The sequence below is a fragment of the Rhipicephalus sanguineus genome, chromosome 4 (genome assembly GCF_013339695.2).
Source record: "Rhipicephalus sanguineus isolate Rsan-2018 chromosome 4, BIME_Rsan_1.4, whole genome shotgun sequence".
In the NCBI taxonomy this organism is placed as follows: Eukaryota; Metazoa; Arthropoda; class Arachnida; order Ixodida; family Ixodidae; genus Rhipicephalus; species Rhipicephalus sanguineus.
This window is the reverse complement of record NC_051179.1, coordinates 107,957,072-107,971,865: the sequence shown is the minus strand read 5'-3', so window position 1 is coordinate 107,971,865 and position 14,794 is coordinate 107,957,072. Positions and strand designations below refer to the sequence as shown.

Here is a 14,794-nt window from a genome sequence, read left to right as displayed (position 1 = left end):
CGATGGTCGACCTTGGCGCGGACGCGGGCTGTCTGTCCGTCAGGTCGAGTCTCAGCTGCCAGACGCGAAGAATAAGAAGGAACTGCGCCGGCGTCGCGTCCGCGGGCAGGGCCACGGCGGCCCTGGCAGAGAGAAACCTGCGAAGTCGCGCCGACACGCGTCACTGGACGCTCGAGGAGAGCGGCCGCCTGTTGACTCCGCGTGCTCACTGCAGCACGCTGGCTACCTGCGTGTTTGCGCCAGCCGCCGCACGTTCCTTTTGTTGAGCTCGCAGAGCGAGAAAAAGAAGGGGGGGGGGGAGTCCTCGGCGGAGGCAGGCTGGCTGCCCCGCGGTGGTGGCGTCGCGCAGCCGTCGTTTGCGAGGCGAGCGGGACCCTTTTGTTGGGCAGACAGCTCGTCCGTCATCATTGCCGACGCCGGCCGCCTTTGTCTTGGCGCCGTTTAGCTACGGCCGCCGCGCGCCGCTGTCGCCTGACTGCCTGTCCGTTGGCGTTAGCGCGCGCGCTCACAAACACTCACACATACGCGTGCACGCACGCACTCTCGCAAACGCCACCGGAGCGCGTCTTTCGTTTCTTCTTTTCTTTTTATTTATTTATTATTTTTTTGCGCTGCCGTGATTTCCCTCGTTGGCCACGTTCGGCCGGGGCATCGAAAGCGCGCGCCAGCTTCGCGCCATTTTTTTTTTTTTTTCCCGCGCACTGCGTCCGGTGCAGTGCGCGCCTGTCGGTCCGGCCGAGGAGAGGGCGAGCGGCATTCGCGTGATGCGCGCGCCCTTCTTCGCTCGGCGCTCGGCTGGCGTCGCGCCGCTTCCGACGTTGCCGGACGTCGTCTTGACGGCGGAGACCGACCGGCTCGCCCTGTGTAATGGCGCGGTTGCGCAACCGGCAACGAACGGGGCCGAGGTTGCTCCGCGGAGAGGGAAAGGCGCACTCGAAGCACCGCTATGCACGTCCGCCCTTGGGAGTTGAACTGTGTGTGCTGCACGCGTCTTAGAAGTGGCCATTCACAAGCGTCCGTGCTGTGCTTGTTTCCTGTGGTTGCTCATGGTCGTATTTTCTTCCTTCACGACGAGTACTTTCATACGCTCTGTTTTCTGAGCGCCTGCACCAGCAAAAATTGCAGGACGCGAAATTTCAGAAAAAATATATATATGCCCGCTTTGGAAACATGGTCTGCAATGAGATGTTCCAGCCCGTGGTAGTTATTGCCACCCGCTAGAATAGAAGCGTCGTTCACTAAAAGACCAGAAACTTCTCCCTTGCAGTGAAGCCCACGTCCCGTAAGCTTTTGCTGTGTAGTGCATTCATCCCCTTCACCGTTATTCGTCGCACAGTGCACGTGCGTCAGCAACATCAACAAGCTCGAACATGGACTTTTTCGCAGCGCTATGAACGTAATCTCAAGAAGTGTCGTGGAAGGTGCCGAGTAGCACTTTCATTTACTCCGACTCGCTCAAACTGAAAAACAAAACAATATAAAGAATGTATCGCTACCGCCAAGGGCGATCATAAATCCTGTTTACGACAACTATCGATACAGCATATACATACAGCCACCACAAACGCCCCTAGTAAATCCCAGCATGTGCTCGGGTGTTCGAAGCTGTATTAGGTACTACTTGCGGAGTTCGTTTGTGAGCGATCGTTGCCTTTTGAGGACTGCCTCCGCTAACGATATATTCAACGCGATGATTCGCTAGGTTTCCTTTCTTTCTTTTTTGCTTTTTTTTAAATTGAAAGTACTTTTATAGCTCAAGGACTTCCTGGTGAATACGGGAGCACAATTAAGTTTGTTATTTCAGAGCCTGCGCTGCATGACGAAGTGGGCCAGTGCGAATTTGGTCCTTAAAATCGATCGCCATGAAGATTTGCTGGCAGGCTAGTTAGCGATGCATAAGTTCAGCGGTACAACAGCACAAACCTAACGAGAAAGGAAGAAGACACATCAGCACTCCGCCCTGTGTCATCTTGGTTTGCTGTATACGTTTGCGCTGTTATAGGACGAACTGAAATCTATCCCCCGTCTAACGTTGTTCTCCGACCACATCACAGTGCATTGCCTTCCGCGTTATCCAAAACCAAGTCTCTAAATGCCGATTTCATAACGCATGCCGACAGACACCATGTAACGTAACATTCAGGCTTACACGTGCTCCGAACATAACGTACTGCTCCAACACCAACCCTTTTAAGGACCGCTGTCTAGGATTCCGGGATCGATATATATACAGCTAAAGAAGCGTACAGTAAGGAAATGAGTGAAAACCGTGTTAAGGCTCGAGTTTAGACAATATTAAGCATGGTATATAGTATCTGCACTGACCGGCGGGCGGCGGCTGTTGAGGCGGAGGCGGCTGGTGCCTGGCGAGGTAGTCCTCCTTGCACACAAAGCGGTGCTCGTCCAGCACGTACAGCTCCTCTCCCGTGGAGAGCTGCTTGCGGCACACCAGGCAGGTGAAGCACTTGAGGTGGAACACCTTGCTCCTTGCGCGTCGCACCAGGTCCGTCGGCGAGATGCCCAGAGAACAGCCCGCGCACTTGGTGCCGAAGCGCCTGCACGCAAGAGAAGAAGACGAGCGAACTTGAAATTGGGAGAAGATAGGTGTAATAAACAATAATAATATCTGGGGTTTTAAGGTCCAAAACCCCGATTTGATTATGAGGCACGCCGTACTGGAGGGTTCCGAGAAATTTCGACCATCTGGCGGCCTTTAACGTGCACTCACATAGTATGCAGTACACACGGGCCTCTAACATTTCGCCTCCATCGAAATGCGACCGCCGCGGCCGGGATCGAACCCGCGACTTTCGGGTCAGCCAGCCCAGCACCAGGGGCGAAGCCAGAAATTGTTTTCGAAAATGGGGGGGGGGGGGGTGTGTTCAACCATACTTTATGTATGTTCGTGCGTGCGTTTGTATGTGTGCGCGTATATATACGCAAGCAAAATGGAAAATTTTCAGGGTTTGCTACGCCCCTGCCGAGCACAGTAACCAACGTACCACCGAGGCCCGAGATCGTAAATAATTTTGCTAATGTGCTGATGTAGAAGGAAGTGAAGCCAGCGCGGCAGCGTACTAAAGGAAGCCCTATAGAAAAATAATCCTGGTGCTATTTCGCTCGTGACAAGTGATAGCCACAACACCAAGGCAGAGCAAGCGTGGCATGCTCAAAGGCTTTCCCATTGTCGTCAACTGATTAGCTTATGCTATGTCGACGAGATTACGCTACATGTTCTTTATTTCTTTTCTCTGTCCCGATATAATAATGATTAATTTGCCACCAGAATGGAGGAACATGATTGTTTACAGCTTCTTTACTATTATTGCACTGCACGAACGGCATCGCCAATGGAGACAAAACACATATTCATTATGCTTTTGCAAACGCATTTACTCGACATAGACGGCAAGAATTAAGGATTCAAACGGTCGTGGAAATGCGGTGACAGGCTCTGTATGCCTTCGGCCGTCGCCTGTCCTCATGAAACGCCGACGCGCTAGCCCTGCATGTATCTACACTGTACAGCACCTCCGCGTCGCACATATTGCATATAGCGTGTTCTCACCTGGGACACACTTACCGATCCCACCTACCCCATTACCTTTTCCTGCAAAGAATCACTGTATATCTCTCTATGCGGTCGTCAGCTCGTCCCATCCGGTCTCTTAATTGTGACCTCTTTCCCCAGCCACTTTCTCCAGCGTCACATCAGTGAAGCCCTTCCTTTCTCTCTTTCCTTCTCTCTGTCCCCTTTTCATTCCTTTCCCCCGTGTGTGCATCGGTCGAGGTGTCCTCTTCGAGAGAAAGTTATCCTGCACACCGAGCAGCCATCTTCTTCCTCAAAAGAATCGCCAACGTGAAGTGCCCACCTTCGAGTGAGGCATGTCGCGGTAGTTTTCCTCGTGCAATAATCGCTCTCTCCTCCTCCTTTACAGTGGCGAGGAGCGAGAAGGACACTGAGTACGCTTGTCCTGCTTATTATAAGAAACTCGGGTCCGTACACACTTCAACTTCCCTCACCGCTGTCGGCATCCATATCCATCCTCCCCCCTCCTCTACTTCGGCGCCGCGCCTCAGATGGGGGCTGACCCGTGGTCATTCCGCCACGACGGCGACAGCTATGGGCTTGGCCCTGCCCGCATGTCTGCGCGCGACCCCCGCCATAGCTGACCGGTCATCGGGCATTGTGGCGAAGTTCTAATTACGGCGGCTCCCTTTCAGCGCGCGCCCACAGGACATCGCGAGCGAGCTCTGTGTACAACCTTGTGTGTACACAGACCTCGATTTACAGGACGGGGCAAGACGGGTGGGTGTTCTCTTTCCGTCTTTCTCCTCGCGTATAAACACTAATCGCGCAGCCGCTCCATAGAGTTTACTTTTATAACTATACTGCATTCGCGAGATCAAAGCAGAAACCGTACAGGGGATGAATGGTCCGGCCTTCTGGGGCTCGGGTAAAACCCTCATGCATCGTGACGTCCCAGTTAATTCCATTCCCCTAAAATAATGCGCATCACGGTATCTGGAGTTAGCGTAGCATGCGCGATTCTCCATCGGAATTACGGCTAGAGCAAAAATCTCTGCAATTAGAGGTTTCTGTAACCATGTTTACGAAACGAACTTAAGCCAGAGTTGTTCGTGAGAGATAACCTGAGCCAATCTTGATGCTGGGAATATCATTGCCGATGGAAACAGACCAATGGCAAGCTTTCACAACGAAGGAATAAATTTGCTAATTGGAAGCCTTGTTTCTTTTTTGCGAAAGAACAAACATTTCCGGTCATCATCGCGCTAACTTATTTGGTAGAACACAAATGCGTTCATCCTTTCCAACAGTCCTGCAATTATTACGAGAAAATGAAATGAAAGAAAAAGTTCGAGTGCTCCGGTGTGGTCAGTCATCGCAGAACAAACCTCCCAACAATGATCACAAAAAAGCTACCGAATCGGCTGGAGGTCTTCCCAAAGTTAACCAGATCCGCGGAAGCCCCACGTATTTTTGGAAACGCAGCAATGTGGCTAACCTTATACAAATTCAAGCTATACGCAGCGCCGTAAACATGCTTTATTTTATTCACAAATTTTTCCAGTTTTCCTACAGAAAACAGAAAGGATCATGACTAAGGCGCTATAACATGCACCTGACTGAGGCCCTGACGCCTGTAGAATATATGCTCCGGCGAAGCAACATAACTAAAAAAGAACAGCATGATCACACACTTAAACACGATCGTTGTGGATGAATAGTAAAATGAAACATATTAGTTAATCTGCAAGAGTAGCGTAAGTAGCATAAAGGACATAAGTAACAAGGCAACATGTTATTTAGCCTGCAGATTGTTTGCACTGATAACACAGCAAGGCGTATCTATATCTACATATTTTTCTTTCATAGAATTTTACAGAAGGTGATTCTTTTGTTAGATTTAACAGTTCTTTGTTTCCATTTAAGAGATTAGGAATTGTGTATCTCAGGGATTGCATCTCATAAATTGTTCTAATATTGGGTAGTTTATAGTTAATCGCACAAACTCTACAAGTTCCCTAAAACTGCAATATTTCCTTTGTCTCCGCACAACCCGCCATTGTATGTCTTAGCAGGCTAGATGTCGCATTGCAACACACGAGAGCACTGGCTCGATTCCCAGCTACGACGGCCGAACATCGACGAGAGCGAAATGCCAAGACACCCGCGTGCATTTCGATTTAGGTGCTCATTAAAGGAAGGAAACCCCGGTAGTTAGGATTAATCTGGTGTTCCCCACTACGGCTTGCACGGCCAATAATCATATTGTGGGTTTGGCACATACATTGCCAGAGATTATTATTCATCATATATCTCCACATTAGCTTAACGCGGTGAATTTTATTCGAGTGGACAGCCCTGCAGCGAGAAGGCATACATGCGAGCAAGATGAAGACATCGTTTATGCTGCCTCGAAAAGACTTGCCGAGGTCAAGCAAACGGGTCCCTTCAGCTCGCGTCGTCGTTGTGTACGCCGATACAAATCTGCAGCTCGACGCCTCCCCACCGCGGCCGATCGAGTCCGCACACGTGAGCGGCGCTTTCAGCGACCACGGTTGCCGCTGAGTTGAATTATCGTTGCAATCTTATCCCACCTTCTCGGCACTTATATAGATGCTGCGGAGCTCACCTCTGGATAATGTATACGCAGGGCGCAATCGGAATTGCTTTCCCTGACTCGGTGATATTTTTTTTCCTTTTTTCCCCCCACATTTTCCGAACGTTAGGACCATCTTCCAGGGATCCGCATTGGCACTGGAAACTGGCTTTGAATATGGAGTAATAATAATAGGAAACTTTATTTATTGTCTTTTGTTTGTGAAGTCCCAGATGGTGGAAGTTACTGTACTATATATATAGGATAGAGCCCTTTCGCAATGAATGGACTGCGCTGACTACGTGGTGGAGAAAAACAAAGGAAGGGGGTGGTAAATGAAATGAGTTTTTCCAATCCAATCCAATCTAATCCAAGAGTGGAGTTGTTAAAGCCGGATGTAAGGTGTGATCCGCGGGCTGGAAAAACTAGTTGGCGGGTATGCGGCAAGAAAATTGGGCAAGCCCCACTACAGAGTACAAGCATTTACGGGAACCATACGAATGCGTTGCTGGTGGGAAAGGGAAGGGAGGATGAGGAGGAGGGAAAGAGGGTGAAGCATTGCATAGCCGTGTGTATAGCATGGTATATAGCAAGGGGTTGGGAAAATGAAGTGAGTGTGAGGAGAACTGATGTGAGGGCTAGGAGGAGGGTGAAAAGAAGGGGAACGCCACCAGCTGCGCCGTTGCCTCACTCTCCGCATCACTAGTGAGTACCTGCCCCAATTTTCCCGTTAGTTTACCCGTAAAGCCGCCATTGTACGTGCACAATCGCGCTCAGTACGATCTACAACGCGATCACCGTGGCCGAAGGGGTCCCGATAATGCGCGAGGAAGCTGATGTACTACGTACAAAATATAAGCGAAATAAACGCTGCCCTTCAAAGCAGCGACGGGTTTTACAGACCTGTCAAAAACTGGCCTAGTCGGAAAGCTTTAATGGTTGGCTATTTCACAGAGCAAAGCCTCATCTTACCAGACACCCTCCTTGTAAATATTTCTATCAGGTTCACTTGCGCATTTCGTTTTTTTTATATTCTTTCTTTCTATTATTATTTCCTCCCCTCTCTTCTTCAGTCTGTCAATCCCCTTCCCCATCCCTACACAGAGTAGCATGCCAGCGGTATACAGACGCCGGCAAAAATCTCTGTTTTTCTAATAAAGAGTCTCTCTCTCTCTCTCTCTGTGTACCAATTAATGGCCTTCATTCGAGCCATATCTTTTTTCGTATGTAGCAGTCGTCGTCCAGGCTTCAGGCTCGTCTGATTATGGTCACAATGCTGCAGCTCATATTGAGCGCGGACTATAAACATCAACCCCCTCCCCATTTTGCCAAATATAACCAATGCTCCATCCCGTGGCTTGTGCACACAACGAAGACAACGCACACGCAATGTTGTACGACTTCGTTGAGCTATCCGCGAAATACATATTACGAGTAACAATAACAATAGAAACAAGCGCATAAGTTATTGCAATTGTTTTTCGCGAAATAAGCTCTGGCTTGCGTTAGAGACATCTAACACCCATAACAAGCTTGCAAAACTAATAATAACATTAACTGTAGGGGTTTTACGTCCCAAAGCCGCGATACGATAGACGCCGCAGTGGAGGGCTCCGAAAATTTCGACCACGTGGGGTTCCTTAACGTGCACCTAAATCTAAGCAGACAGGCCTCTTGCATTTTGCCTCCAACGAAATGCGGTCACTGCGGCCCGAGATTCGATCCCGCGACATTGGACTCAGCAGTCAAACGCCATAAGCTTTCAAAAATGATCGCGCTTAAAAACAAGAAATAATAATAGTCTGCAGTTGTTTACGCCGCACCAGTATTGGTACACACTTCAGACTACATCGTCGTGGTCGTACATGTCACGATTCACGAGTAGTCTCCTTGCAGAAGGAAACGTTCAGCGTTCATTCCAGCGACCGTAAGAATACGCGGCTCCTGTCCCCGCGCACAGAATGAAGACTTTCTCCGAGATGTATCGGGGTCGGTGGTTCTCGCGTCTATCGCGATAAATCAACTCCTTCACGCGAGAGGGACCAGTGTCAAGGACCCCGCGACGACGAATATCTGCATAGGGAGCGCGCGCCTTCAACGCAAGGCCCATGTATAAACGCGTGCAACCCGCTCTGAATGACACGCCGGATATCAAAGATGCAGACGTCATCTATTGCTCCCATAGTAACACTTCTGTGTGAAAGAACAAGTGTCGATCGCGTCATCGGGAGGACGTCCTGGCTGTTGCGTCTTATTTATACGTCATCCGCTACATCACGCCCCTGTATACTGTGTCGCGCTCTTGTATATAAACAGCCGGCGAAGCTCTATTTGCAAAGGACCCGTCGAAATATCTATGCATCGTCATCTGTATATGTATACGGTTTGTCTCGAATCGGAGGTTCGGTACACGCGTGGCATGACTCTATAGCCGGTGGCTTGTCTCGTAGCTTGCGTATGCAGGTGGCACAAAACCCTGCGCCATTCCTGCAGTTGCCGTATGCACACGTCAGGCAGAAGCAGACCGTGAAGCCTTCGTTTACACGGTACAAGGTAAAACGAATAAAAAAAAAATAAACGAGAAAAGGAAGATCCGAGCCATTCATTGCACCGCCGTTGGGAAGGACCCAAGCGCGAGATTGCAAGCCAGAGATTAATGCCAGGATCAGATGACGTAACGGGGGTGCAAGGTCTTATCAGTTCCCCCCCACAGCTGGAGACACAAGGCGCGATTTCAACGCACGTTTCGTAGTGTCACCATATAGTCATTGATATAGCACGCATGTAGGAGCACCCCCTGTATCACCCCAAAGACTTTCTTTTTTTTTCCTGTCTCAGTGCGATATAAAACTTGCCAATTCGTACCTCTAGCCATTAATTTATATTTATCGCACTCTCCATGTGCATACACACTTGCGTGTGTTGGACATTCAGGACTCAAGCATGTTTAAATGGCCTACAAAATTATCGGCGTTTTCGATCCAGAAGTACATTGAAAATAATGGATATTAGGCACTCGCTGTCACGTCGCTTTTACACTCGATGTTCGCAGCAAGAAGGCAGGATGACATTTCCTTCGCGTCGTTCAGTATGTTTGTGTATGGCATGCATCTCGCCTTTCGACTGCCTGCTAGACAGAGACAATAAATAAATAAATAAATAAATAAATAAATAAATAAATAAATAAATAAATAAATAAATAAATCGCCACAGACGGCGCATAGGCCGTGGCTTCCCTGTTGGTAGGCAAGTAATTGCCCAGACGGAACCGAATAAATGAAGTTGCCGAGTGCCTCATCGAGATATTCGAACGAAACAAGAAGAGAAAGCTACTTCCTTGATTGCGGAATTTGAGTGTCAACAAGGCAGTCGCGACGAGCGCTCAGCCTTATAAAGTTGCTCTAACGCAAAGAAAACAAGAAGAGCGCTGGTAACTGAGTGCATAAAGAAGCATGCGCATACGCAGCAGCAGCAAGCCATAGGGCGCTCACGCTTACGCCCATCCGTAAGGCCTCGCAACGTCTGCGTACGCGAAAGACGGAGGCACAGCGGCAGTTAGTATGAGGACGACCCTACAAGCGGAGGAGAGAGTGCGTGTGTGTGTGCGGCGTGATTTGCGGCCCCTTCCAGCTGCGCGGGTTCGGGGCCCCGGGTTCCCGAATGAAAGGGACGAGCAGCAGGCAGCAGCCGTGCGCGCAGAACTAGAACGTTAAAAAAAAAAAAAGACAGCAAAACGAGAAGCCCAAAGAAGAAATTCTCATACTGAAGCGCGGAAGAAGACGCGCCGTACGCATCTTGGCAGCCTCTCCTCATCCTCTTCCTCGAGCGAAAGAAGGTGTGCACGCGGTAGCACGGCCGCAGCTCCGGGGCAAGAAATCACGCCGACGGTGTCTGCCTGCTGCAGCCTTCGCTCCTAGCGCGCCGACTGCTTTATAGCGACGAGCAATTTGAAAAGGTCCTTGCGCATAAACACCTTTCAAAGGGTGTCCCCCCTCTTCATCCAGCACCCCTTTGGCGGGGTGCCTCGTCTTCTTCCTTCAAGCTTTATCGCCACCGTGGCGGCGAACTGCCGCATCCGCGATGTTTATGGAGCGAGCGGGCGCTTGCTTCTCTCGGCGAGAAGCTGCGTTTGTGTACATATACACACACACGCGCGCGCGCTCTAGCGCCCAACGCAGCGTATACAAATAAGAGGAAGCAAACAACCACCGGGCGTGCCAGGCAGATAGGCACACTCCGTACGGTCCCTGTCTGTCTGTCTGTCCTGTGCATGCGCTCCCGCGGCGCTGCTTGCCACGCGCTGCTTCCAAGCTCGAAGGAACGCTCGTCTCCCACTGCCACCGACTCTCCTCCTCCTCCTTCTCTGCGAATCTCCTCGCGCGAGAGTTTTTGTGCTCAACGTGAAATCGTATATTTCTCAGTGATGGCCTAGACGCCCCGCGTCTTCCGCCCTTAAAACGCCCTCCCCCACTTCGCCAGTCTCTCGCCTCTCGCTGCCACCTTCACAACATCAGCAGCAGCAGCAGCAGCAGCAGCAGCAGCAGCAGCAGCAACAGAAGCTCTATACTATAGGATACCGTATCCGGTGTTGGTCGCTTCGCGCGTTTATGTATATCTACGCTGCGACTCTGGTTGTTACGGGGCCCGATGTGAATGCGAGGCCGGGAAATCTTGATTTTGCACCCCCCCCCTCCCTCCTTCCCTTTCTGTAAGCTGTACGTGCAGGCGGGCATACACGAAAATATAGCGCCGTTTATCTGCCGAGAAGACAGTGTGATACGGCATATTTAGACGTTTCTTTCTTAAGCGCTTTTTTTTTTCGGCATTCACATCTTCACGCTCGGAACCAAATGACGCCGCTCTGCTTGGGAGGTGCTCTTACAAACGACGAAGTTTAGAGCAACGACAGAGAAGGAGTTTTAAACGATGTCGTGTGCGCAGAACAGACGCACGCATCGAGACTCTTGCGTCGCACGTGCGGTCTTTTTCACTTTACAGCGAGAGAGATCGAGGCCTTTGGCGAAAGTCCTTTGCTCTTTTCTGAGCAGTTACTCGCTCTTTACGAAGTGTTTTATACAGAAGAAGAGCGAAAAAAAAAAAGAATGATAATGCGTGGGATATTTTACTTTCAGATTCGGTGTACTGAAGTCAGGCAGGACGTTGATGAATTGAGGATGCAGCCGATTATAAGAGATGTGACTCCAGCTAGAGCACTGCACGGGCCGGGATTTTCGGCCCGGGCCCGGCTTGGGCCCGGCCCGGGCCCGGAACTCGTTCAAGTTTACCCGCCCGAGCCCGGCCCGGCGATTCGATACGCGACCCGAGCCCGGCCCGAACCCGAGAAAAAATTTCGCCTACCCGGCCCGGCCCGGCCCGACGGTAGATCAGGCCCGACAGAGGCCCGAGCCAATAATATAGGTGATGTTGCCAGAACAATGAATCTACAGCAAAGTGTTTCAAGTAGCAAATATCTACGCTTTGCTGGCGAATATTTTGCTAACAATTCTTCTTAAACCTACGGTAATTTCGTGTAAAAAGGGGCTCACGATGGAAAGAGTTGAGTGGACGTATTGGGTGCAATGAACGTTTCTTCGGCAATGGTATAATATAACTTTTTTTTTTCTTTTTTTACTAATGCAATGGGGATCATCAAGAGCGTTTTGTAGCAGATTTTGCAGCAAGGTAAGTGATTTGCAGCATGAGTTCAGTTTCGATAGGAAGTGCAATAAAAACAGAGAAGAGAGAAAAGAGAACGCTCTCATTGCGCTCTTTACTGAAACTTAAAACATGCTCTAACGGCAAAGCCAATCATGCACCCTTCTGGATATGTAACACATGTCTTCAGTACCTTGCCACAGCAAGATGGAGGAAGAAAGCCAAGTTTATTGCCTTGCTGTATGTACACTAACCTAGATAAAAATTATAACGAACCGTGTGCACCACGTGTACTTTTAGAAATACGTATAGGCAGCCGAAAGGACGAAAAAATTATTTGTGGTAGCATTCTTTTCATATATCATATTTATTTCATATATCACCGCTGCTACTATATACAGTCCATAAGTCTTTTGTGGGATATTTTATAGTTTATTACTTCACGTGTTATTATGCAAGAAATCAAGTTATCTAGAGATTCCGGCTTTAAAGGCCAACTCCGGCGATTTTTTGGCCATGTCAAAGTAATGGTGCTTTTATGTTCCTGAGACGCTCCTGTTGCGGGCCCGATAGCAGAAATACTCGGCAAATTGGAGAATAATTTTATATAAGCAAAAAAGCGCTACACCGAAACCGAAACCCAACCGAGTGTAGTGTCTACGTATGACGTAGACGTTGTTACGAACGAACCGGAAGTCGTGCAAGGCATGCCGGTCACGCCGGCGCGGAGTATGAAAACTGTGACACCCGGGACGAGCAGGCGCACTGTGGAGAGGTCTGCACGCCGCGCATCAGCTGTAATGTCTGCGACTGACAGTGCCGCGTCTGATAATGACAGTGTCTCGGCCAGCACAGCAGACGCTCGCTGTAGCGGCCGAAGTTAGCGGTGCCCTCGGCTGCGTCACTTCCGCCGCCTTCCCAATACTGACGTCACAGACGCAATGTTGCCAATAATTGTGGGAAGCCAGGAGGGCGTTTGCAGACAATCTTTAAAATTCATTTGCAAACAATCTGCGCATGTCTCAAGCCTGTAATTTGGCATAAATGACGGAAACGTGCAAAGGAACGTACCCAGCGAATTTCATTGAGATCCATCGAACTCAAAAAATCATCCACCGTTGTATCACATATCCTGCCACGCTAAAGTTTCTCGCACTGCATGCGCTAGCCGCAGGGGTACACATCTGTCTTGCGAAATGTGAAGGCGTCGGCAGTCGTTGTTCTTAGCTTCCACCACTGGAGCAAATTTAGGATGTCTTTGTGGACCTCTGCAGAATGAACGTGGCTGTGCAGCTTATCCATGGGCGTAGGCAGGGGGGTGAAAAAGGTGCACTTGCCCCCACCCAAGCTATGCCAGCTCTCTCCCCCCCCCCCTCCCGCCAGCCGCGATGTAACACGGGTTTGCACCCCCCAAGGCAAAACCTGCCGACACCCATGAGCTTATCCCTTCATTTCTATCGTTCCCGAACGTCGTGACACTCTTCAGTATCACCTATAAAACTCCTCTTTGAGGGCTTCTGCTTGCAGTTTTCAGCCGTGTATGTTTGTACGGCTTGCACCGCACTCTTCTTTTCTGCCGTATGATAATGCTCTATGCCTTCCTAACGATGTTGTACTGGTAGAAGGTGACCACTGCACTACGCAGGTAGGACTGGCAGGAGGTGGACGAAGCGATTTCGATCTATTTGTGGTGTTCGTTACAGTTTGGTAATAAAGGCGCGAATAAGCTTCTCGACGCTTACTCATTGGATGCCTATGGTTCGAGGTGAAGGGACATCACCCGGCACGGAATTTGTAATTGTCTTTTTTAAAGCCTGATATTTCGTCAAGCGAATATATTTTACCTCAGGCCTTATGCTGTTTGAACCTATGCTATTCCTGCACATTCCAACGGTGTTGTGGCAGTGCCATGTAGCTCTCACACTATACCTGTATAGCTAGGGGACCCAATTTTTCATTTTCTCTATAAGTAGGTTCTTAAGTTACACAGGCATGACAGGTCTAAAGCTTTTTTTGTCGTGAGGCATCCCCTGCGGCCACCATGTGTTGATACCTAGCCGTGAAACAAAACTCTATACTTCATAATCGGCGTTCTTTTTTTGGTCATGTAAGATAGGTATCGATATTGTTGGAATCCTGCCGCTAAATGCCCTTCAGAAACGACCCATACGTTACGTATCGGAAAGCTCTTCTCTTAAATGGCAACGTTAGCTGACATTTGGTACGACCTAGCCCCTAGCCCCTCTAGCCCCTCTACCCCCCCCCCCCCCCCCCCCCGCGCTTTTAGCTGCGTTACTGACATGGCACTTGCGGGAGTAAATTTTCGTGAATGCGGCCCGTTAGCTGAGGTGGGTTTGAGACCCCTGGAATAGCGGATAAAGGCGAAAGTTCAAATGTTAACGAAATGGGCACACCAAGCAGGCTGTGCACGTCCATCTCGCGTCCCATGACCACTGGGGGCCGTGACGAAGCCACGGAAAATGCATGTCTATGTATAGGAATTCTATGTAACGAGAGTCCGTGCAGGCCTCTCGTTTTAGTGGAGGGCTGGAAACTTCAAAAACGTTTGCGCGCTTTGGAGCTCTGTGATCGCTCTTACGATAAGCTACAGGTATATATTTATTATATTACACTGATTGCTGCGATTACCGAATAACATTTGCGATATAAAGTCATAATGAATGAAAATAAAGCACAGAATATCGACATGTTAACTATATAAGCGCCTGGTATATCTACTTTTAACTCGCCTGTTTAAGATAAATCAAGTAGCCCCATGCGCAAGGAACAAAAGAAGTTCAGTACTTGTCTCTAATAAAATTTCTCTAAATAGCTTGCCCCATATAAATAAAGCGTTTTTTTTTTTTCGAGAGAAAATGTGAAACATATAAATATGTATGCACAACATACGTGGAACAAACATGAAGGGGCACTAGAAAGAAAAACAATTTCCCCATTGTCAGTAAATTACTCTTTATGATTTCCTTAATCCCCACGCTCGCCGGAACAAGACT

The 14,794-nt window shown here is 49.3% G+C and overlaps 1 protein-coding gene across 1 annotated transcript in view; it reads right to left on the bottom strand.

Annotated features, from left to right (window-relative positions):
* LOC119390537 (LIM/homeobox protein Lhx5) overlaps positions 1 to 14,794 on the bottom strand; it is a 182,707-nt gene that overhangs the window by 107,396 nt on the left and 60,517 nt on the right. Inside the window, exon 2 of the mRNA XM_037658147.2 lies at positions 2,326 to 2,555. Coding sequence (XP_037514075.1) covers positions 2,326 to 2,555 — 230 coding nt within the window. The remainder of the gene's footprint in view (positions 1 to 2,325; positions 2,556 to 14,794) is intronic.